The sequence below is a fragment of the Chaetura pelagica genome, unplaced genomic scaffold (genome assembly GCF_000747805.2).
Source record: "Chaetura pelagica isolate M959 unplaced genomic scaffold, ChaPel_1.0 scaffold420, whole genome shotgun sequence".
NCBI lineage: Eukaryota > Metazoa > Chordata > Aves > Apodiformes > Apodidae > Chaetura > Chaetura pelagica.
Genome location: NW_009951919.1, coordinates 1,387,777 through 1,412,264, shown reverse-complemented (window position 1 = coordinate 1,412,264; position 24,488 = coordinate 1,387,777). Strand labels below are relative to the sequence as shown.

The 24,488-nt window shown below is 45.5% G+C and overlaps 1 protein-coding gene across 2 annotated transcripts in view; it reads right to left on the bottom strand.

The window, feature by feature from the left end:
* Positions 1-1,853: 1,853 nt before the first annotated feature.
* KLHL3 (kelch-like family member 3) overlaps positions 1,854-24,488 on the bottom strand; it is a 38,427-nt gene continuing 15,792 nt past the window's right edge. For both annotated transcript variants that reach the window (XM_009995301.1, XM_009995292.1), the window contains 11 exons: positions 22,571-22,733; positions 19,460-19,569; positions 14,844-14,960; positions 13,727-13,876; positions 11,212-11,329; positions 10,292-10,489; positions 9,409-9,510; positions 6,615-6,743; positions 3,186-3,326; positions 2,742-2,885; positions 1,854-2,496 (listed from right to left, as the gene is read on the bottom strand). In XM_009995301.1, the coding sequence (XP_009993603.1) occupies positions 2,468-2,496; positions 2,742-2,885; positions 3,186-3,326; positions 6,615-6,743; positions 9,409-9,510; positions 10,292-10,489; positions 11,212-11,329; positions 13,727-13,876; positions 14,844-14,960; positions 19,460-19,569; positions 22,571-22,733 (1,401 nt within the window). In that variant the 3' untranslated portion in view covers positions 1,854-2,467. The remainder of the gene's footprint in view (positions 2,497-2,741; positions 2,886-3,185; positions 3,327-6,614; positions 6,744-9,408; positions 9,511-10,291; positions 10,490-11,211; positions 11,330-13,726; positions 13,877-14,843; positions 14,961-19,459; positions 19,570-22,570; positions 22,734-24,488) is intronic.

Sequence of the window (24,488 nt, the reverse complement as noted above, 5' to 3'; positions counted from 1 at the left end):
GGGATATTCACCTTTCATACCTAACAAACTTGGCAAATTTCAAACCAACCTCCCTAGCAGTAACTACCAGCTTTTCTCTCCAGCCCACAGCAACTCTTAGCCTCTGGGTAATCTTTGCCTTTGCCCCAGATGCTCCAAGTGCAAGGTGAGCTGGTACCTGCTCCCAGCTATTGAGCTGTAGGTGGGTTCTACAGTAGCTGTTTAGCTTCACATTCCCTATTTCTACACCAGGCCTAACAAGGGCCATGTGTGCCCAAATCCCTACCCTTGTCCTGCTAACAAGAGATGCTAACTGTGACCAAAACATTCTGCCTGTCCCATGTTATCCTCTATTCCCACAGGCTGCATGAAAGGAAAGCACCTTTGGATGTCTGCTTTTTGGGGCAGTGAATTTCAGTCAATCCAACCCGAGGCATCATCTTGCTGATGTCATTGTAAAGATGTGTCTTAGGACTCTGACCTGAGGGCAGGTCCCACCAGGGACACCTTCCCACCAACCTCCATTGATTTACAGTAAGGAACATCTCATAGAAAAGCAGCATGTCATACTACTATTTTGGCACATTTCATTGCAGATTGTAGAACCCAAAGCAAAAGGCTTAAAAAGGGTATTATACAAAAGACTTTTTTTTTTTCAGTTGTTATCCTCAAGACCTCTGAGCTGACACACAATGGAAGGGTAGACATGAAGAATAATACTGCTATTTCTAGAGATAGTTTGCTTATGTTTGTAAAAACAAGAATATCCAAAGTGAAGTGGGAATTACCTAATGATCCCCATGAAGGTCACCCTCTGTGGGAGGTGACACAGCCAAGGTAGGTGCTGTTCCCCCCATAGTGAGCAGGTATCCATCTTACATGGATTGTGTTAACTCCAACACAGAAAATCTGCTTATTTACAGAAGTAACATGCTCCTCTACAAAAACCACACAGGGTGATGCAGCCTTAGATCCCTCTGATATAAAGTTTTAAGTAATTTTCTACTGTAGAAGGTACCATGGAGCCTTTTTGATAGGAGATCTATGGAGAAAGAAACCAGCAAAACAACACTGGCCAGTGCTGGAGCTCTAGAGTAACACAGGCAGATTCAGTGCTGGAGGTCAGCTGCCCACCACAGAAAGCCTCACCTGATCCTCAGGGTGGGGAAAAAAAAACCAGAAAGGAGAGAAAATAGTTTTCTTCATTAGTTGTCTTGAGCTGAGGAGTCCTTTGGGAATCCACCCCTGTAGGCAGGAGCATGCCAGAGCTCACAAGGAGACACAAAAAGGTATTTTGAAGTCAGACATCATCTTAAACTGAAAGCTTTAAGAATTTGGGATGGAAGCAAGAGAGCTTCTTTAAAGCTGAATTGAGATTTGTTTGGTTTGAATAATCTTCTGAACTCTTCACACTAACACAGGAACGCCTTCAGTGAGGGCAACATGAAAATAGTAATTACAGTGACAGTGATTAGTTAATCTCCATCCTCTGGAAGCATTAAAACACTGCAGGTATTTTAGTTTGCTCATTAATCCCTGCTTGGGTGACGGAGGGTTCTTGCTGTATGTCATGTCTCTGTGTTAATGGCACCATAAGGTACTTCTTTTTAACATCTAAATGCTCTATTATGAAATGGCATCGAGATGCTGGACAGAGCTAGAACTGGGGCTTTCAGCACAGCTGAAATGCAATGGGTCGGGAATACTTTCTATTCAAGCAACAATTGTTCCACAGGAGCAACAAACCCCACGGGAGCAGCACACGTTTTGTGGGGTTGCGAAGATCTGCTTGATTCAGGTGCTGAGACTTCAGCCCCAGGGAAGACACTGCCCCGCAGGTCCCATCAGGTACAGCAAACAGCATTCATGGCAAGTAGAAAAACCACATGGTATTTATTTCCACCATACGACAAGCACTGGATGGATACAGACAGCAGTCCAGTGGCACATACAAACGTATGACTGAGACAGTGTCGCACTCGAGCCAGAGCACCCTGTTCCAGTCCATTTCTGCTGACTGCTTTTCTCACTTGGTACTCAGAAGTCTCCACTGCCAGTAGTAATGTCCACCCTTCAGGCACAGTGAGGAAATAGTTCAATAATGTGTACAGAGCATCAGTAGTAAAGAAATCCAGAAGTCTTCATTTTTACTCACGTGCCCAAATGTAGGAGTTCAGTTTCACACAAGAAATTCAGTGCCTGCAGTTCAAGCACAGTGTTTATCTCAGGACACTAGCCATTGAGAAGAACAGTTGATTGTACCACAGATAACAAGCAACACCTCGTGCCTAGCATGGAACATGTCCCCAGAGGGATCTTCACTTCGCTACGCAATCCACCACAGAGCAGATGATGTTTGTAACATATCACTTGTCATGCTAAGACGTGAACAGCAATGAGATGGGTCAAGTCAGAGGTCAGTCATCTTCCCAACACCACCTAGCTGGATCCACTTCACTTCTGCTCCTCACACTGGCCTGATCATGTGTCACAATGGTTTGTGAATCACAGCCACACCTGTTGTAACAATGGACAGACACAGTTATCGTGAACAGCTTCTGAACTGTGATGTGGCCAAGGTCATCCTGCAAAGCCCAAGACCAGCAACAGGCTAGTAGAGAGGTGTCTACTACTTCCATGAAAGTTTCCTCTAGTGAAAGCCACACAAACCAAAAAAGAATATAAGATTAAAGCTTCAGAAGGCACAACACTCCAGTTTATTAATTACCCCAGTAGTTGTCAACTCTCCCACTGACACTTACCTGCGTAACTTCTGCCCGTGCTCATGCTGGTTGGTAATAATGTCCACTTGTCTGTGGTGGGGTTGTAGTATTCCACTGAAGCCAAATTACAGGAACCATCATCTCCTCCCACCACGTAGAGGAGACCATTCACAGCACACACACCTCAAAGCAGAGCACAGAGGGTTAGACATGGGCTAATTTGCTCCCCACAACATGTCACCTTGCTATATTCCGGTTCATTCCCAAGCAGATACCTCATCTTCCATTTTTACCACTTCCTTACAATACTGAACACTTACATCACTAGTGTATTACCATAGAATGGTTTTGGTTGGAAGGGACCTTAAGGCTAATCTAGATTCAAGCCCCTGCATTGGCACCTCCCACTAGATCAGATTGCTCAGAGCCCAAACCACATGGACAACTGCAACCAACCACCAGAGAAAGGCTTATTGTGGTTACCTGCATTTCTTCTACACATATTCATGTCTGCTACTTGCTTCCAGGTGTTTGTTCCTGGATCATAGACTTCCACACTCTTCCTTACTAAGGGCCCGTCATGCCCCCCGGTAGCGTAGAGCAGCCCACTGAGAACACCAACACCTGCCAAACAGAGCCCAGAATCAGCCAGACATACAGGGGAAAGGGTCACATGTCCCTGGATCTTCTACTGGGTGTTGCCTTGGCCTCCTCAAGGCATTTCCAAAACATGGGCCACACGTGCCTCAAGATCACCTGGGACATGCTCAGTTCTCCACCCACCCACCACATGGCAGTAAAGCAGACCTGTGCAGTAACACCTGGCAGATGTCCTGTCTTGCAGGGCTGTGCCCCTTCTCAGGTAGATCTTTGTATATCAGAGATCAATGTCTAGTCCCATGACATCATCTCCCTTTATTAAATCTCTTTGGACTGTCTTATTCTCTCTTTCCTTTCTCACCCCTGACTGCTGCATCCCAACCTACCTCATCCCCACCTGCCCAGTACTTTCTGCCATGAGGCCCTTTCTTTTAGCCTGATTCCTGCTTCCAGGAAGCTTCTTTTTGCTTTTCCTGCTGCCTTTGTGGCACATGGATTCATTCCCTGGACACTCTTCCTCTTCTCAACAACTTACTAGCTCCAGTTGCTGAGGAAACCACTGGGTTCCTCTCCCCCAGTATGGTAGCAGCAATTGGGACAGACAAGGTGCCTTCAGGGCCACCTTCCCAGTCACTTTCACAGACCCCTGTTTCAAGCTCTGGGAATGACAGGGATCTGAAGGGTGCTTCTGCCTAACATTGAGTATATTAATTAAAATGTTCACCAATCCATGAGCGTTAAAACCTCCAGCAACGCATCTTCATTAATAGGTTCAAAGGCCTCTAGTAAAATTAACAAGGTGGAATGTTAGTAAAAGAGAAACACAGATCTGAATTGCATCATTTTGACCATGGGCATGAACCAGCAGGATGGCCCCCATGCCCTGAAGATGGACTCATGCTGATGACTGAGGGAAAGGCACCGAGTTGGAAATGGCTGTGCAGGAGGAGAGGGACCTGCCAGCCACAGAGCAGGCACCACCCAGGCTTGCGAGCTCCTGTGCCACAGGAACATCTCCTGGTGGTGTGTTACATCCCAAAAATGTGAAATGTCACACTGCTCCATCTCTTGCCATGGTCAGCAGGAGCAGGGACCACAGGTCAGCAGAAGCAGGGACAACAGCAGCTACAGTGCTCTACCCAAGGGATGGCAACACAAGGCAAACATGGAAACCATCTGAGCAATATTGCTCTTCCCTCACCCCCAAGAAAAGCCAGCACCTAACTGAGACCAAGTGATGAGCTTCAGCAGGCACACCACTGTTCAGGGGACAGGAATACAGCCATGGGTCTACCACCATCACCTCTCTCTTCTCCAGACTTTCTAAACTTGCTCCTGTTGTGTTTGGCTATGATGAGCTATCTCTTGCTGCACCAAGATGTGTCAAAATTCCAATACAACATTAGGATTCATGGTTCACCTCTGGCAAACACTGGTAATTAATGTCTAACTGCCATAAATATCCACCTTACTGGGGGAAATTCTCAGTCTGGTGGAGGTACTCCAACTTGCACCATCTAGGAAGAGCAGAGCATGTCCCAGGATATGGTCTGGCAAGGTACACAAGGTGCCTCCCAGTTGACTGGAGAATGGAAACTCACTTAACTGGTGAGGAAAGCTTACTGCACCTGGGCCCAGCAGCCTGGGTTTGCAGCACCACAGCATTTGACTATATTCAATTCTATTCACATTTTATACTTTTAAGAAGTAATTTAATTAGTTAACTAATTTAAGCAGTAGGAGAGTAAAGAGTCGGAAACACCTAAAACTGCATCCCAGTGCAGTGAGACAGACAAGGACACGTGGATGGGATAGATCTGCCAGGAGGGGAAAGGGACCAGCAAACCAGGCTGCACCCACACACCAGCACAGCCCCACTGCTTGGATCGGGGTCACCCTGGGGACCTGGGGACACCCGTCCTCGTCTCCACTAGATGTCAGCAGCGGGACGGCGATGCCGGCAGCTCGCAGGGCGTCCTTCATGGAGCTGTTGGGTCGGTGGTGATGAGTGGCACTGGGCCCTGGAGGGGGAGCTGGGTGACAACCAGAACTTGAGGAGCTCAGCTTTCAGGCTGGGAACAGAAAATTGCAGAGCTATTTGCAGGCATGCAAGAGCATTCCAAATACTGGACTTGCCATGTGGAGATGGACTTGCAGAGCAGGGCTCAGAGCAGAGTGCTCCCAACTAAAAAATCCACTAAAATCCATCTCACTGCAGACACAGACTTTCAACATGCTGTCAACAACACAAGATACTAATTCTGTTCTCGTATGAGGTTTAAACATCAAGCAGACAAAAACCTCTCCAACTGAATTCAAACCATGAGTGTGTGACCATATTTGCCTCACCTGGAGTTATGGAAAAGGTCTGAGTATGGAAAAAAAGACAGTGTGTACAGAGCAGCCTCCCAGCTGCTTAGCTCAGAAGGGAATTCCCACAGCAGCTTAATTTCCAGGGTCATGTCAGCCCCATGCAAAGGGCAGCCTCTGGGCTTGGCTACCCCTGGACAACTCCGCTTTGACTGTTGTACAATAACTGTTCATTTTGACACCAGGAAGGACCTGCTACACACACTGAGCAACAGGATCAACATTGACAAGTTCCCTTTCATCTGAAGATTATTTTAAATGGAATGGACAAGAGCTTCCTCAGAGAAGAACAGTCACAGAGAAGACAAGTGCCTGCCTAATGTCATGTAGTAATGTAGAAACCATCAACACTAAAATATAATCCTTTTTTAACATGTCCTTTTGTCTAATCCTCAGTATCACTAGCTCTTGCCAGCAAAAGGTACACTAAAAACTAGCTTAGCAGGGGCAATCTGAGATGAATTTTGTTACCCTTGACTTGATCTGCACATCACCCAGTGCAGATGTGCTTTGTGCTGCAAAGCACCCAGTGGATACTTGCAGAGAAGATCCAAAAGGAAAATCCACGTGACAACACCCAAACAATAGAAGAGAAGGAGGCACAGCTTGTCTTTCCAGTCCCCAGCTGAGCCTGCAGCTGGCCATTTGGCAAGAAAACTCTCTGCTTAAAAGTGAGATGCATCTGTTAGCAAGGCTACTTAGAAACACTGAACATTATTTCATTAATCCAGCAATTAATTTCAATTTGGCAGATTTTAACAAAGTCAAGAGAGCTGCTGAGAGCTTCCAAGCAATTATGGTTTTTTCCCCTCATGGGAAGCAGGGAGGAAATAACAGGCTGCACTTGCCAGCCCAGCAATGCCAAAACACACTTTTCCTTCCCTTCTGCAAGCAGAGAAGCCAGTGATCATCCCTCTGAAGCGCCTCTCTGGGAGGCAGTACCTGCACCGCTGCGCCGGGTGCTCATGTCGGCCACGTAGGTCCATTCATTGGTGGCTGGGTTGTACTGCTCGACGGTACTAAGGCACTGCCGGGATGCTCCATCATAACCCCCCACAGCATACAGCTTACCTGGAGGAGACACACTTGGCATCAGATTATGTCTACGACTGACTGGTATCGTCATCATGTCTGACAACCCCAGGTGAGGACAGATCCCAGCTGAGGGAGACCTGCCTAAACCTGCTGGGATGTCTGAGGGAACTCCTAGTGAAGGATCTGAAGCAGACTCACAGACAGGTGGGACTAATGCTGTTAAAGCTGTCAACCAACACAAGGAAACAATATAACACCACTGCTCAATTAGAAGCCAAAAACCCAGAGGGTTTTCCAAATTACTTGTTGCCCCAGGAGAAGAGGTAACATCAAAGAATGTTCTGATTGAGCGTTTCCTCCTGTTCTGGTTCCACAAGGCAAGGTGTGCTGTCAAAGGCTGACACTGTACATTAATTACAATATCACAGGAGCAATAAATATGAAATAGCCTCTTATGTTAATATAATACCTGCATGGAAACCTAGATCTGATTTTGAAGAACCTGGCTCAAATAAAAACCAACCAGTGCTGCTAGCACAGCTGAGACCAGCCTGCTCACTCCTGCCAAGTGATCGCAACACAGAAGATACCACAAGAGACTCTCACAGCATGGTATAGCTGTCCCTCCCTACCTCAACTCAGTGAACACTGGACAACATACACTGAGTAAGACTGGAAAAGCACTGTGAAATGTCACAGGACTACACCATAGATGAAAGAAGGCTGATGCTCCATCATGTCTTCTGTTCCCAGGCCTGACTGATGCTGTCTCCTTGTCTCCCTGTATCATCTGTCAGGGTATTTTGCACTTAGGTAGTAAAACTCTCTGGACAGAGGGGGTTTCTTAGTGCTTCTTTACTACAGCACCCAGCACAAAGATGGTCTGGTCCAAGACCAAGCCTTCTAGACACTACAAAAAGCAACCACTAATAAAGTTCAACAAACATATAGGAAAACTCTAAACCAAATTTTTGTACAAAACCCATTAACTGTGTAAGCAAAGCCTGGACACAAGCTGTGTAACTCTTCAGCACGGGAGACTCCCCACAGCAATTACAATCTACAGGCTTATGCTTTTCCATCCTCCTGTTTCCATTATGTTTGCAAGCCTCCAAGAACAGGCCACCTCTTTTCCTTCTCATGGTCCTGCCTCTGACCCCTCTTCTCCTTCTCCTCCACTCATGGCCTCCTCAGGCTGTGATCACCAGGAGAGGTCCCCAAGCATCAGGCTTGCAGACTCTGCTCCCTCTGCCTCTTCCTGCCTCTGCAAACATTTCTAACTCATGTTTGTGCCGTTGTTTCAACCTGCCCAGTGTTAGTCAATGAATCAAGGCAAGAGTGTCAGGCAGAGCAAGATACAATAAAGTTCTCTGACTGGCATCAATTATTAGGTATTTTCAGTACCCACAGACATGAAATCAATCTTCACCATGTTCAGATGAACACTGGATTAACTGCAGGCTGCAGCTTGTTCCCAACACCCCTCTGGTGAGCTCTTCTTCCCCTTCACATGCCTTTTTTTTTTTATATCATAGACTCACACATGTGCAACATTTATTTGCACTTTCAAACAAAGCAAAGGAAAAGGATTTCACATGTCTCCAGTAAAAAATCTGTCCACAGAAATGCATCTCAGTATTTGTCCCACATTCAAACAACTGACTCATTTTAGCAAATCCCACTGACTACCAGCAGCCCAGCACTTCACATGCATGGGCCAATTCTGAAGGAGACGCTTCTTAAATATGTGAATTTAGCATAACCACCACTACTTATTCTGAATTGATCTCCCTCCCTCCTCTCACATAAACACATTCCACGTACATAAACACATTCCATGTATTTCCCATGCACACAGGTCAAACCAAGCTGCTTCAAAGCACAGGGTATGTAACAAGGCTTGTGCCAGCAGCTGCCCCACACTGTACTACCTGGACAGTGCTGCACCATGCTAAAGACAAGGTCAAATCAAGCCTTTCACTTGCTTCCAAACTGGTCTTGCTAAAGGAAGGAAAGGTTCTTACTAAAACTGCTCTTTCTCCTGGGTACAAACCAAGCTGCTCAGCTCCAGCTCACTCGACTCTGGTACTGACACAAAGGTGCCAGTGCTGCCATGGTTCCTCCAGGCACCCTCCACCCCCCTCAGCTGCCTTCCCCAGAGCATTGCCTGTTTTCAGACCCTGCTCATTTACAATCCAGAGCAAACCCTGCTGTGTGTGCCAGCAAGTCCCACGTCAATAAACACAAGTTTCAGTATTCCTGCCAGATCATCAGCTTGGGGCTGTGGGATGAACTATGCTCCTGTTCCTCTCTCTGAGCAGATTTGCAGTGGTGGTTTCTCCATCCAGGCAGTGCCTGCTGATGGCACCAGCAAATACATCACCATTTATTTGCTTTCACTGGCCAGAAGCAGCCCAGGAAGAATAAGGACTCGAAGAAACCTGGACACACATAATGGCATTCACAGGAGGCTTGGGCTGGTCTGATATGGGTCTGAGGCTTCTGGAAAGCTACACATGACTTTTCACTAAGATAAAGAGGAGAATGGAAAAAGCTGCAGCAATTACATCATCTAAAATAAATCTTTAGCAACTAGTCTAGACAATAGATCCTGCAGTTCCCTCCTATTGCACTTAACCATTCAGGCTTCTGTTTGCCACAGTAACATTTGCTTGATGGAAATGGCTGCTGGTTTTCTTACCCTCCACAACTCCAACTCCAACACTGCTTCTTCTTGTGTTCATAGGAGCCACAAAAAACCACTCATTGGTTTTATAGCTATAGGCCTCAACTGATGCCAGACCTAGTTAAAAAGGGGATACACAGGTTTTCTAATTAAAAAAAAAGAGAAGAAAAAAAGATTGATGTTGCACTTTCATCTGCCTTCCACCTCCTCCCAAGCCCGTCATTCCCCCCACACTCCTGCAACCCAGTTTTCTAGTCCTTTGCCTTTCAGGCTGGGACCAGCATGTCAATGCCACTCCTCCAGCAGCTGGAAAAATTAGTACCCCCATTGCCCATGCCCTGGGACTGCTGCCCCTCTGATGTGCCTGGGACATCAAGGAGCAGAATCCAGATTCCAAGCATTACAAAATGTCCATGTAAAGGTTTAAAAATTCCCCAAACTCTGTTGCACTGTACTGCTCACCAGTTGAAATAGTTTAGGGCTTAACCAAGTGGCAAAGCTCTACAGCAGAGGCAGAGGTGTGAATCTAAACATGCAGTTATGCCAAGATAAATCCCACACACATACCCCATGAGATGCCTTGCTGGCATTTTATTCATGCTGCTATGAAAAATTTAACTAAAGCAAGGAAAAAAAAAAAAATCTCTCTCTTCAGTCCAGAAAACACATACTCATACAGAGAATGAAAGAAGAAAAAAACCAGGGTGAGATTCTTTGCATTACTGATGGTTAGTTACAACATGCAATAAACCCAATCTCTGGCTTGTTCTCTAGAAAACCACAGAGGAAGGGTGCAAGAACCTCTCTAAAGCTCTGCAGTCTTGCAGACCCCTCTGGGGTCTCTGAAAACATTTTTTTTTCAGGTCAGGCACTGCCTGGTTTTCGCTCAGTCACCTACCAGTGCTGCCATCAAAGCCGCCCACTGCGTACAGGAGGTCATTGAGCACCGCGGCGCCCAAAGTGCTTCGCCTTTCCTGCATGCTGGCTATGGATGTCCACTGGTCCTTCACACCATCGTACACATCGACTGTCCGTACCCTCAGAGATCCATTAAAGCCCCCGACAGCATAAACATTGCCAGCCATAAATACCACACCTGAGAGAAGAAGAGAGAGATTTTACGGAGGTTTTACAAACAGCTTGGGAAGCGACTACCATCAGATGTCTGACAGACTGAGTAAGGCAGCGGGGAAGAACAGCATGTGAACGAGCCTTTGGCATTTTCGGCAGGTTAAGAGCACTGGATCCAAGTTTGATAAAACATACGTGTCGTGTGGAAGGTGAAATGCAGAAAAATGCATGGCAACATAAGGCACAGTTGGATTTCACACCTGAAGGAATCATTTTCTGAGTCAGAGAGGACACCAAATGGCAATCCACATTGACAATCCTCTCTGATGTTTTCAAAGGAACACTCCCAACCTACAGATCTGCTGTCCATCACCCACTCCTCAGCACCAAGAGGGCCTGACTCAGCTCCTTTGATTTTTCAATCAGCAAGGAAAACTGGATCCCTGCAGGCTGCCAGGGTGGTGGGACAGGAGGAGGAGTGGAAATGCTGGTGGAGGAGCAGCCAGGATTGAGGGGATAGTGGCTATGGAGGCAGAGAGGTAGGAGCAACCCCTCTGGAAAGCAGGGCATCTACCTGAATGAGAAGGACACGTGTGTAGGGAAAAAGGAGAAAAGAAAGGCAAAAAGAAAGAGCTGCTTGAGGCCAGGGGTACAGAAGAAGGCTGACAGAACAACTGAGAATATCCATCCAGCCCTGAAGAGCTGCACTGGGAAAACAAAAAAGGTTACAGCAAGTGTTCCTGTTACCTGCTCTGCATCTCCGGGAGGGAAGCTCAGCAACCTGGTCCCACCTCTCCTCCTCAAAATCGTAGCACTCCACGCTGCGAATGGCTTTGGGCGCCTGCCCGCCCACCACGATCATCACCTGCAGGGAGAAGGCAAGAGCTAGAAAACCTCAGACACCAGCCTGGGCAGCTGCTCTCTGCAAATAAACCATTGGCACAACCTGGTCAAAAGCAGCTGCCAAAATCATGTTACAGGCCCACTAAAAGCCTCTGCAGGAGGGAAAAATGTTCTCTCCAATTTGATGCACACTAAATATGTCAGCACCTTTCCTGGCCCTTTTCAAGGAGGGCAACCTGCCCCATTTCCTCACTACATACAAAACTGCTTTGCACCACAGCACACACACAAGACTCACTGCAGACATATTTTTAAGTGAAGATCTCTGTAATTTCCACTGTTTAGTAATTATCTCCATGGTGGTGCTGAAAATAATCAATGGCACTTAGTAAATGAAACCTGACAGCTGTACTGCCACCTGCGGGGAAGACAACACGCAGGGAAACCACCAGGACTATTAAGACCTCGGGTGCTGGGCTGCTGAAGGAAGTGATTTGTCAGCTTCATTAAGGCTTTTGGCTGCAACATGGATTGATGCAAATCCAGTAATTAAACCCCAAATTCCTTAGAGACAGGGAAGATCTACGTGAAGGTGATTGAGGGCAATGTCAGAAGTATGAGAGCCACTCTGCCAGACAATCATCCAGCCCCAGACTCCATTCCCAGGAATGGCAAAGCAGGGAACACTGGTGGAAAAGTGAGAAGAGCTGGGCAGCATGCAGTGTGATCCTTCCCAGATCTGCCCTGTCTGCCACCAGAAGACAAACTTCCCATGGACTCACCAACTTGCCCAGGGGTGGTGGTCCCAGGAGCCAACAGCTCAGCATTCAAGGGCTACCCATCACTCCTGAGTCCTGCTTCTGGCTGCTGAAGACCCATGGATGCACAGGCAGTGTCCAAACTACCCACACCCACAAACAACTTCACCTGCACTTTGATCTGAACACATTTCTACCCTCCACAGCTATCAAGAGGGAGGATTTGCTCCCCTTCTTGCAGCAAATCAGCAGGAGCAAACATTACCCACGACAATCTGAGTTTTACAAGGCCAAGGAGCTGGAAGCAAGATAACAGGGTTTCAAATATAGTCAAAGAGTAGATGAGGAAACTGGGTTTAGCCCCTGCAAGCTGTGAGCAGCTGAGGGAATCAGATCATCACTCAAGGTCACTCAGGTAACCAGCTCAACTCCAGTCATGGATGCTTTAAAAGTACAGAGCTAGACAGAAATATAAAGAGTTTGAAGAGTATTAAAATAGTGCACTGTTTGATCTACAAAGTTGAGAATGTGACTTTAGAACACAAATTGAGTTTAAATTAGCAGCCCGACTACTAGTTGTGTAACAGTCTCCCATGGAAAGCTGCAGAGCTTCACACTACTACTGAATTAAGAGACTTCACAGCAGACAGTGACCCCTCACCCCCAGGACCCACCGACCAGATGAAAGTTGCTCAGTAACAGGATTGCTGGAGGATCATCATCACCTTCTCCCCTTTCTTTACAGTTAAAAAGAAGGGAGGAGAGGCCTGCAGCAGATTCTGGTTTGTGTTCATAGGTCATGCTATAGAAGATGTTAAGAAGCTCTGAACTTTTTCTGTTCATTTTCATCTCCAAATACTTTAGTCCTTGAACAAGGGTCACATCAGCCCTTCACGATACCCTCAAAGCTGTGTTCTATCAACTTCATCTCAGCACCAGCAGATGGAAAAGGACACAACACACCAACATACTCTGCAGAACCGCAGTTTCTCAGTGGACAGTCTGATATCTAAGGATCTGAACAGTCCCTCTGAGCTCAGATCTCATTCACCATCCCACAAAACAAGCTCCCTATGATTTGTGTTTAGAAAAATGATACACTAGTGGTTTTGATGTCTTACAATCTCTGAAGTGCTTATTAATAACTTCAGGCTGTTGAGAGACGGTGTGCTGAACCAGGTTTCTCTCTGGGGCACAGGGAAAATAGTTTGTCATAATTTTTTTCTTCACTAATAAAGCAGTGGCCAGAGCATCACATGCCTGCAGGATAAATGCGGGAGTAACAAGGATTATTTATTCAGTAGCTGCTTTGAGTGTATTGAAATTCACTTCAGACTTCCTGTCCACGGGTCTGGTGCTGTAGTTTCCTCCTTTCCTGACTTCTGATTATGGAGACAGGAAAAGGAAAGACACCTACAGTAACCCCCCTCACCAGTGCTACAAGCCAGCAGAAACCTCAGCCAGCCCTCCCAGGGTTTATCCAACTTCATCATATTCCCTTGGTGGGCACAGGCAAGAGCAGAAGAGGGAGTAAAACACTTCCAAGAACAATCATACAGCTAGTAAGAAGTAATATGGCAAACATGCAAGCTCCTTTTAAATACAGAAAATGCCACCAGTAATAGAGTATGAGGTGACACAAAATGATGAACTCTGCTTACCTTTGGCAGGCTAACGGGAGTCCTTGGCTTTGTCCTGGGGTTCTTTATCAGCTGCCTTTGATCCAGGGGAAGCAAATGATATTTCATGGCCTCGATAAGGAAGTCTTTACAGGTGTTGTTATTCTTAATTAAAGCCTCTTCTTCAACTGTCTGAGAAGGTGCACACACACACGAAACATTTAAACTTAAGTACTTGGTGGCACAGGCCACAAGGAGCTTTGTAACAAGAACATGAAATCTGCAATTTCTCTTCCAAAGTATCAACATTGAAAAAAAATGCAGAAGAAAAACACAGACTTCCAGCACTTCCCAAAGAAACACATCCCAGCTTCTCACTCTTTTCCAGTATCACTCAGGAGTAGCAGTGATCCTTCTATTTTACCACCCTAAGCCAGACACTCAACAGAGAAGAATTCACCAGGAGTCTGGGTAAAAAATAAGTAATTTCTTTTATTTGAGCCAGAATTTTTAAGGAGAGGCAATATCTTTTACTTGATCAGAAGATATAGTTGAGAAAAAAAATACATTATGAGTTCATCTTGTGAATACCAATTTTATTTCAATTGTATTGATTTTTTTAGAAACATGATCAATGCATAGTAGTCAAAGGGCTTGTATGTCAAGCCCTTCTTTGGGGATTCTCAGTTCATTATCAAGGTCCAGATCCCAGGAATTAACTTGTCAAAATATATCTCTAAGTCAGCATCCCAACCTCAGTCACACAGACCCATCTCCATGTGGAAAACACTTCTTAAGACAAAATTATCACACGTGATGTGTTTTCACCAAACTAAATTTACCTGTGCACCCAGGAAAAAAATGCAGAAGCTTGTAACACCACCTGGGTTATTTTCAGGGTGAAAACCCGCAAGATATTAACTTCTAAATGCTTCCACCAAGAGAGGCAGGAGCTCTGCTCAAGGCACAGACCACATGAGCAAGAAGGTTTCTGTGCACACACTGATTGCAGAGTCCACCCAGTTCTTTCCTTTATTTCCCTGTTTACAGACTCAGTGACAGGCCAAATTACCCATCTCAGACACAAACAGCCAAGCCATTGATTAAGGAGGTACCAGCAGCTTAAGTGCAAGTATTAATTACTTGTTTGCAGACTAACCTGTACAAGATAATCTCTGGGTAAAAGGGGCAGGCGAACATGCTCCATCAGTTTAGCCATGTGCTCTAAGCGAGATTCCTTCTCATAATTTATCCAAGAAATAACCGCTTCAAAGACCTACACAGAGTAAAATTAAATGGAGAAGAGACAACAGGTTTGCACAGTCACCTACCCAAAATCAGAAGCATTGTGATTTTACAATAGGAAAGGAAGGAGGTGCAAGATCTCTATCGAACAGGTGAAAAAGTCATGACTATGAACAGAGCACAAGCACCAGAGTAGCAAAGAGGTGAGCTGACCATGCATATCAATAACCAACTTCACACCTAGATGTGCTGTATCACTCTCAAAGCCAAGCGTGTGTCCTGGACAATCATACACCTCTTGGACATGAGTACTGGAAGGCAGCCAGGAAACTTAATTAGCTAGCTGACATTTGCACTAGACATTATTCATGAAATCAGCCACAAGAATTACTCCTGATACCAGAGATCTCCCCTCCCAAAGCAGTCTGGCCACACAGCAAGTCACTATGCTCACTGTCATGTTTCATCACCAGTTCCCCCCAAGCCCCAAGACCAGGGAGTTTTCAGGACAAGTTCCCCACACACACAGGAAAACCTCTGTCTGCAGCCCTGCATGTGTTTCACAGCTAAAAACACCCCGATACTCCTGAAGGGAAACAAGGACATGCTGGACTTGTGGTCTGAACCAAAATCTAGCTTTGCTCCCAGATCCAACCAGTTCAGATAAGCATCCAAACTCTGACTCTGTGACAACTGGGCACAAACAAACCCCGTGTAGAGGCAGAAGCATCCTATGTGGGCTCCTGTCATGAATATGCATGTGCTTGTATAACTGTGAGCCTCACTCCTCCCAGAAGAAAGGCCTAAAAATGTCACAAGGGAGTGAAGAAGGCTTCCTGAAACACTCAGCAAGGCAAGGACAGGGGCTGGTGCAAGCTCAGATGCTGCACAGCAGGCTCTGGATCCTTGCAATCAAATCTCCCCACAGAGTCATAATTAAATTCTGACCCTTAACTCTCATCTACAGGAAAAATGCCCCAAGTGCTCTTGCTACCCAGCTGCTCATGGGGGACTGAGCACAGCCACCTCCCACAGCCCCCAGCTGCCTTCTGCTTCCCCCAAAAAGCATTGCTGGCTCTGTGCCCCAGCACACTCAGCACATGCCCTTGGTTTCAGCTTCCTCTGGGGTCACCAAATGGTCAGGCCAATTTGCACATATTTTTTTTCTTTCTTTCCACCCCTCGCATCACTCTCCAAGAAACCATTTACTTTGGTCCAAGGTCACTAATTTGACAAAATCAGTCAGAACTGAGGGCACCATCTCCCAGTACCCAGCTGTTGCTGGCAAATGTATTTGCAGGAGGAACCAGCAAATGCATCCTCCCACAAGTGGAAAGGGGGTTCTTCCTCTTAAGCTAAACCTATATGCTTAAAAAAAAAAAGCAGTAAAGTATCAGCTTCATTTCCTATGCCAACAAATGCTCTTGCTGAACTGTTTGGAATTCAGGAGCTGAGCTGAGGATTTAAGAAAAGCAACAGGGAGCCATGTAATCAAACCCCAGCAAACACAGAGGAAAATAACTACTGCAGAACCTCAGAGTATTTCAAAATGAAAATAAATATACAAACAAACAATTTCACTTTGGATATAAGGCATTTAGAGCAGAAACTAGGTTGTTATGAGATTTTTAATTGCACATGGATGTAGAGGAAGCATAATGCAAATGTTTAGCCAACAAACATGCTCTTCATTAACCTCTTCCGCACTAATGCTGAGCTACAAAACAGGGCAGTGACATACCCAGCTACAAACCAAGATGACAGTGAACTAGTCTTCAAGGAAGGTAAAGCAAACGTGCACACAGAATAAACTGCTTCCTTGGTGCTGGAAACCACTCCTGAGCTACTCTACCCTGCTGTGCCTACTCTAAAAATAACAGCAATTAAAAAAAAAACAAACCTCAGATTCTGGCACCGCCTATTGGTGTTGATTCCTAATTTTATGAGAAGGGGAAAAAATCTGAATCCAAGCCGGTAATATCTCTATTTAAAGGCCACATCTGTTTCCACTACTGCCAGCCCCCCCCCACATGCTGTGCCTGCTGCAGTCCCCGAGCAGCTGCTGCTGCTCCTGCTGGAGCAGGACCCACTGCCGGGCAGTGCTGGAAGAGGCAGTTACCCACACTGCTTTACTCAGAGCACAGGCTCAGGCTGAGGGAGCTGCTGGCACCTGCCTGGCTCTAGGAGTAGTCCCAAGCCTGGCAGAAGGTTTCCCACTTTATGCAGCAGAAGGGTAAAAGCCTGGAATATCCCCCTTCTGCACTCTACCTAAGCAAAGAGCGAGCCCGGATGTTTTCCCAGTCTCTTCAGCCAAAAATCCAGCTGTTAGATGCTCCCAGGAGTGAGGACCAAACTTTGCATCAAGCTCCTCACGTTAGCAGCATGAGAGGATGAGCTGATTACTGGGATCTGTGTAAAATCTCCAATCCAAAAATCCCAACCCTTTAAAATTCTCTTTTGCCATTGTTCTGAGCTGGCAGGAGCCCTCTCTTAAGGACTGGAAGCCCCTTTATTTCACACATCAGGAGTAAATATGAATACACATTTTTTATAGTTTTTCCTTGCTTGCATACATTGTCATAATTAAAGAGCCAATTAGGTCAGGTACCAAAAGCATTGACAAAACTGTCTTGGAACTACTCAGCTATAGCAAAAAGAGCAGACAGGGACCAAAACAAACCTTTACCTAGGCCAAAAGGGGCTGTGCAACTGGCTGGCAAAAGCAAGGGGGAGAGGGAGAGAAAGGAGGACAATCTTTGAATAAAGGAGATAATGTTTGAATAATGTCACCATTTTACAATTGAAATAGATTTCTGTAGTAGCAGAAAACATTGTAGTCACAGTCAGTTTTTGTAGTCCTGATGGCCTAGGGATGTAAGTATGCCAAAATTTGTGGAAATAAAGAATGTATTTTATTCAGCCAATGGGTATTAGCTGTGAGCTGCAAAGGAAGGTGAGAAGACACAAGCTCTTGGGCACACAAGCCTGACCTTGAAGAATGACAAGGGCAACGCTCCCTCCCTGGCCTTATTTCTTTCTGGCCCTGGAAGGACTCAGCTATAACACTTCCCAGTGACCCAGAGATGGAATTGCCCTGGCTCCCAGGCTGCAGCACACTCCTGACACACAGTAGGAACAGGAACCTCTCATGAAATCTGGCTGGAACCATTTAATTCTCAAGTTTCAAGTATTTGCCAAATGAAAACATCTTGTTGCTTAAAAATAGTTACCTATCCATCACATGTGCATCTGCATATAGACATATGTATGTATAGATACACACACAAATACATTAATCTTTTATAATATGTATCTCATACCTGAGCAGATAGAAAGAACAGAGGTCAGGAAAACTGCCTGTCCGTCATTAAGCTAATATAAAACAGAAGCCTGTGAGTCTGTCCTCAATTTTCAGCACTTCTTTGGACTCCAGTACACATTTCATGTTTATGGTCCAATCCCATTCTCTGCTCTCTCCTGTTACTCATATCTGTAGTTTTCAATGTGCAGCTTATGCTTATATTTCCTTCCCCTGTCTTGCATTCTCAACTTTTACAATCAGCTAAAGAAATACTGGTTTTGATTGTATGAAGCTCAGATGAGGGAAGGAGGGAGGGAGCACTTTGATTTCTCTGGGCACAAGGCCAATAAAAGCTTTTTAACAATGCTGCACAGGACTGGAAAAATTGGTTCCTAAAGTTGCCCTTCCCTATTCAGGCTGCTCAGCTCATGCAAAGTGACTCTGCTGCAAGCTCACACCATTTGTTTTTTCCTTTCTGGCCCTGCCTGTGTGGCCCTGAGCAGCACTGAGCTGCCCACATTAGCCCCACACCTCTGGAAAATCATTCCCAAAGTCCCCAGGTTTGCTGGCTCAGGAGCTGGATGATCCTCAAGTGCTGCAGATTTCCTGGCAAGCTTTGTTGTCCCCTTGGGCCCGATCACCCACGTGTCTGCAGCCCAGAGGGACTGAGCAGGATGGATGCACACACCTGGACCTGCAGCCTGACCAGCTCAGTGCAGACCACCAGCACCACAAAACATCAACCAGGGCCCAACTCCCACCCTCTCCCTTCCATTAAAAACACTGATGATGCTAGAAAAATGTTTCCTTCCTTCTTTTTGGTTGCAGGCCTCCCTTAGCTGTTCTGTCTGATGTGCAACAGAAGCCAACACTCCTTCTTGGCCTAATGAAATTCACTTTTTTTTGAGGTTTTACAGCAGGTAATAAGAGTTTTACACAACAGCAGATGGGAGGTTCCTAGTTTTCCAGAGAAGGAAGGTATTAGGTTCTGACCCCCAGGGCTTTTGGAAGTGATATGGATCTGAGGATCATTATTTCCTGCAAAGAATAACTAAGTGAAGGTCTTTTTTATGTGTCTTTAGGATTCAAATTATTTTTAATTTTCCTTTCCACATGAGCTCTGTTGGAAAATGGCCTCTAAAGACCATAACATGAGAACAGTTCCTGAAGTAAGATCTAGAAACATTCCAACATTCTTACATTCACTCTTGCTATACAATTTACTGTACCTTTTCTTCAGAGGAGACTGTGAGCTTGTCACTTGATATTAAACTGCAAACCTGGTCCAGACTAAGGCTAAGAAATTCTTCTCCTAGCATCACCTCAGGGAAGTGCTGCTCTGTTCAACAAATGAAAAGGGGGAACAGAAAATTATAATGAAATCCATGCTTTCAGTCAATGGAAGGACCACAGCATTCAGAGAACTCCTATTATTGCAGCTCTGAAAACCCCAGACAGACATCCCACTGTGACTGCATGGTAAGACAGAAACAGAAAACTGTCTCAGAGCAGGTTAAAGACATTTGATGTTATTTCAAGGAACATGAGACACTAAAGTGACACTAAATGGGAACTTAACTTCCTGCAAAGTCACTATGTACCTTCCAGTGGTAAATATGCTTAGAAGTGGCAATTGAGAAAAGTGCCAATGCCTTTCTAAAGTAGTAAATAACCTGGCCACCTTGGGATTCACTTGTTGTGCACTTCAACAAGCTAGACAGAATCAGATTTGGTCAACACCCGGATGTGAGACTCCAGCAAGGGTCCTTGATATTCACAGGTATTCAAAAGAAAGCCCATTTCTAAGCTTATGTTTAGTGTATATGCTCAGCAGTGAACTGTGAGGGATCCCAAGGCATCCAGCTGAATTTGGATATGCAAGGAGGCACATGGAGACAAGCAGGAGGAATCCTCATTCCATGCATACAAACAGGAGGACAGACAAAGAACTGATCCCACTTATATATTCCTTCTCCAAAATGTTTAAATTTAACCTTTCCTATGCTCCAAACCCTCAGAATCTCTTCCCCAGCAGCCTTGCCTCTTCCCACTTAGTCTGAACTGTACACATTTCTTTTCTTTCCCTTTTGGCCTCCAAACCCCTCCATGTTGTAACTTTGGGAGCCACCTGAAAAACAAAATGCAGCAATTGATATCACTGTTTATAATCTCAAATTAGGAGACTTGTGACCAGCTGCAACACAGATCCAAAAGGGATCATCATCACATCTGTCGAGCTTCATATATAGTCAAAGTCACTAGGAAAGAATTACTTCCTAGAAAAGAATTTGTAGGTCAAAAACATGTAGCCAGTTGCAGACAATTTCATTCTGCAAGCATTTGCTACAAATTATTCCAGTTTTATCTCACCTGCCATTTGCTAAGTCCCACTTATCTTTGGTTGAAATACGCAAGTGTGAATCTCAGACACTTTATCTGAAGCAGCTTTTTCAAGCTCTAATCCTTAAGCTTTGAGCTCAGACTCATGTATCCAAAGAGCTCCCTCCGCAGCAAGATCTGCCTCTAGTTTTCACCTCAGCAAAGTGCTTTGTCTGCCAAAAAGCAGCACTCCAGGGACAAAAGCTGGCATAACATCCACAGAGGAGCTCTCCTTGAAGATCACACCTGAACAATCCTCACCAATGCTGGTGCTGCAGAGGGCACTGGGACTTCCCTAACCACAGACCCTACTTGGTCTAATGGGGAACAAAACACCACAGCTCAGCCAAAGGCTCTGACCGGAAACAGCAGTGTCTGGATTAAGTTCAATACTCTCTTCTGCTGGAAATCATATGGAAGATCTAATGAACTCTTCTGGCCTTAAATACTTGAGAAGCAGGAAATGCTCCCTACACAGTAAGCTGGATGCACCCTGACTTCTGGACACAATCTCCTGCTCATTCTGGACTGGCATCTGGTAGTTAAAAGATATTTGATCTTGTTATGAGTTAGAAGCAAGTAAAAATATTTACTGATTTTAATAAAGTAACATGTGCCTGCATCTAAAAGGGTCCTCCACCTCCTGAAGTTATCCATTGGCCAGAACTAAGCATTTCTCAAGTAACCGAGCTAATACATGCATGGATTCTTGAGCTTGGGGACTTCTGTCTTGGTTTAAGGCTGTTACATAAACAACATAGTGAAAAGAATTTTAATGGCATTTTTATTAATGGGGTTCCATTAACATTACATGGACTGTTGTACTAACTGGGACTTATGAAGGCCAATAAAACAACAAACCAGACTTTCTAATTGCCAAACAACCAAATAAATATACAGTGAATGCAATGCTTGTTGGGTTAAAGATTAAACAGGGCCTGGAAGCAAGGATAATGAGATATTACAAGCAAGCCTTTATACAATTAACCATTCCTTCCAGGGTACCTTTTCCTCCAGGGGGTAATACAGCCAGAGCAGCTGAAAAGGTTTTACTTTTACTTGCAGGAGAATAGGGGAGGACTTGGTGGGCACATTTTTATTCCACTGAGCCTACTTATGGTCCAATTAAGAGCAAAAAAACACACCAAGGAAAATGCTGAGGGACAGAGCAGGTGTTCTGGGAGACAGCAAGTGTATTTTTCTCTATACAAATAGACAGAAAAACTGAAAAGCAGACTGAGAAAACAACCAGCTTCTCCCAGGCAGAGGTCAAGGGCAACTCTGCCAGAAGAGACTGGAAAGTGCTGGGAAGTTAAGAGCATGGAGCTGCTTGGAACAGCTTTACAGTTACAACATAGAGGAGAAATGCTGAAAGCCATTGCCTGCATCCACCCATTGCAACCAAGCAGCTCCACTCTCAAGGAAACGAGTCTCTCCACCTTTGGAGAGGCCGTTGCTTCATAGATGAAAGGCTTAAACTGCATGACAGTTTTAGCTGAGTGTTCCCACTCCCAGCCACAGGATTTAATTTTGCCCAGTACCATATATTCCTAGATTTCACAATCCCCACCACTGCCTACTGCTCTCATGGGGCAGTGTGCATGGGCAGGACACCAGCACATCAACACTGGGCTGTTGAACAGGCAGCCAAAGAGCTTACTAGGAATGTATTAAGGAACTATTTTGTGGGCTGGGAACCAGAGGATCAGGATCTTTTACCTCCTTAGGTGCTCCCCTGCAACCAAACAACATTTCATGATTTGCAGCATCACAGAAAGTTACAAGTCTACAAGTTAATAAAGTATTCCCTTCCTGAGAAGCATGAAGAAAACAAATCAGTGCCGATCTTGCTCAGCCTCTGAATCCCTGTGCCTGCAACCAGGTTGTCCTGGTTTGAGCCAGGATGAAGCCAATTTTCCTTTTACTGGTTTAACTCAAGAAACAGAGGCCTGTCCCCTCACCTGCATAGGCATTTGCCTGCTGCAGCAGCTCGGTGCACGCGTGCACATCCGCAAAAGCTCGGATCCCAAGGCAGTTTGTGGGGTGCAACTGAGACTGCAGAAAGTCACAGCAGTTTTTTCTGACATCCATCAGTTGCAATAAACTAGCAGCTGGCAACAAAACCTGCAAAGGCAAAAAAGGGAAATTAAAGTTAGAAATGAAGAAAGCTTGATTAATGGCTTGCACAAATGAGATGTAATTCCCCTTTCAGACAGGGACATGTTCCTGTGGGGCATGAGGAGGAAGGTTAAAATTTCAGCACTATCTGTATGCAGATCCCTGTCTGTCCTCCAAGAGATGGAAAAGCTATCCATGCTGGGCTAAGGGTAGAGCTCTTCTGCCCAAAAAGACATCAAGGCAGATAAAGAGAGCATAAAACACCAGGAACCATGGATGCACCTGGATTTCTGGTGTTGCAGGTAGGTCCTGCACACATTATTTTTTTTCCCCCTGAGAAATCTTTATTTTATCTGCATTCCTCACCATCACAGCCAAAGCCCATAGCAGCCCAGCACTCCATCTTCAAAACCTTGAATTTTCTATTTCCAACAAAAACATACTGGCTTGTGAGAAGGGTGCCCAAACTGCCACAGTAGAGGGGGAGTTCACAGAAGCTCAAGCAGGTTTCGGTGGCAGCAAGACTCTCAGGGAAGATGGGGCCAACTATTCAAACCAATGGCCCTTATTTTCACCCATGCAAAATGCTGTGGACACTTGTGGTTCATGACTGCATCTGAAAATGAGGTACTACTTTGTATCTACAAAACTAAGTTCAGAAAAAGGAGACAGAATCGGATCAAGAATGTGTCATCTGCTGGAAAAAGCACCTTCGAGGCCAGTGAGTGGGACAGGAAGTAGAAAATAAAGTTGGTTGGGATGTTACAGCCAGTGACATCAGCTGCTTCCTTTCTTGTGTCGTACAGCAACTGCAGCCGTGTCTTATCCCAGCTCTTCCGTAGCTCTGGCTGCTTCACACATGTCCTTCCATCCAGGTATCTGTGCTCACCATCTGAGCACAGATCTCTAGAAAATTATTTCCTACTCAGAAAATCCCCAAGTGGCTGTTAAACAAAACAAACAGGTTAACAGCCCTCACCTCCCTGGCACTCACTGGTAGGGAAGGGAAGCAAACATCCCTTCCCTGCCCCCAACAGTCCTATTCAACACCAGGGCAGGACATTCACAACCTGCCCCAGGTCTTTTCTAAGCCACTGATGCATTTCAGCTCCAGCCCAGCTGTACAGTGTCTGACTGCTGCCAAGCAGCCTTCCCGACAGGCAACAATAAAAAAAAGAAATCAATTAACTCAGGAGCCCCTTTGGCCAAGCCTCTTGATGCCAGGAGGAGATTAGTTTGTGGTTTTGATTAAATCAAGATAGCAATGCTCTCACATTTTTGAAACCTAGCTGTGAACCACTTTCAATCTGGCTGAACTATCTCCTTATGTCAGCAGAAAGGCAAGCACCTGACTTGCATAAGGGCTGCGGATAAAGAAATCAGACTCTGCAAAGCATCTCTGGCCATAGCCAGAGCTTCCTCCATGCATCCCCCATCCATCACACAGACTTGTCTGCAAACCCAGGTGGGCTGCTTACCTTGAGTGGTTTGGGATATTGCCTCTAAAGTACAGGCTACTCACCACCAGTACCAACATACTACACCCCCTGGACATCCCTGCACTGCTCCTTGGAGCCTCGTGCTGGCTTGACAGGGCAGCACAGAAGGAGCCTTAGGCCACTGCACTTATTGGAAAAGAAGCATTATCATATAATGCTTTTTAGAAGTAGGATATAAATAGCTTATCAACAGATGAGTGAATTTTCTCTCTCCCATTTCCCAGCTGAACATCACACCACGTATCTTGTTTTTACCAGGGAA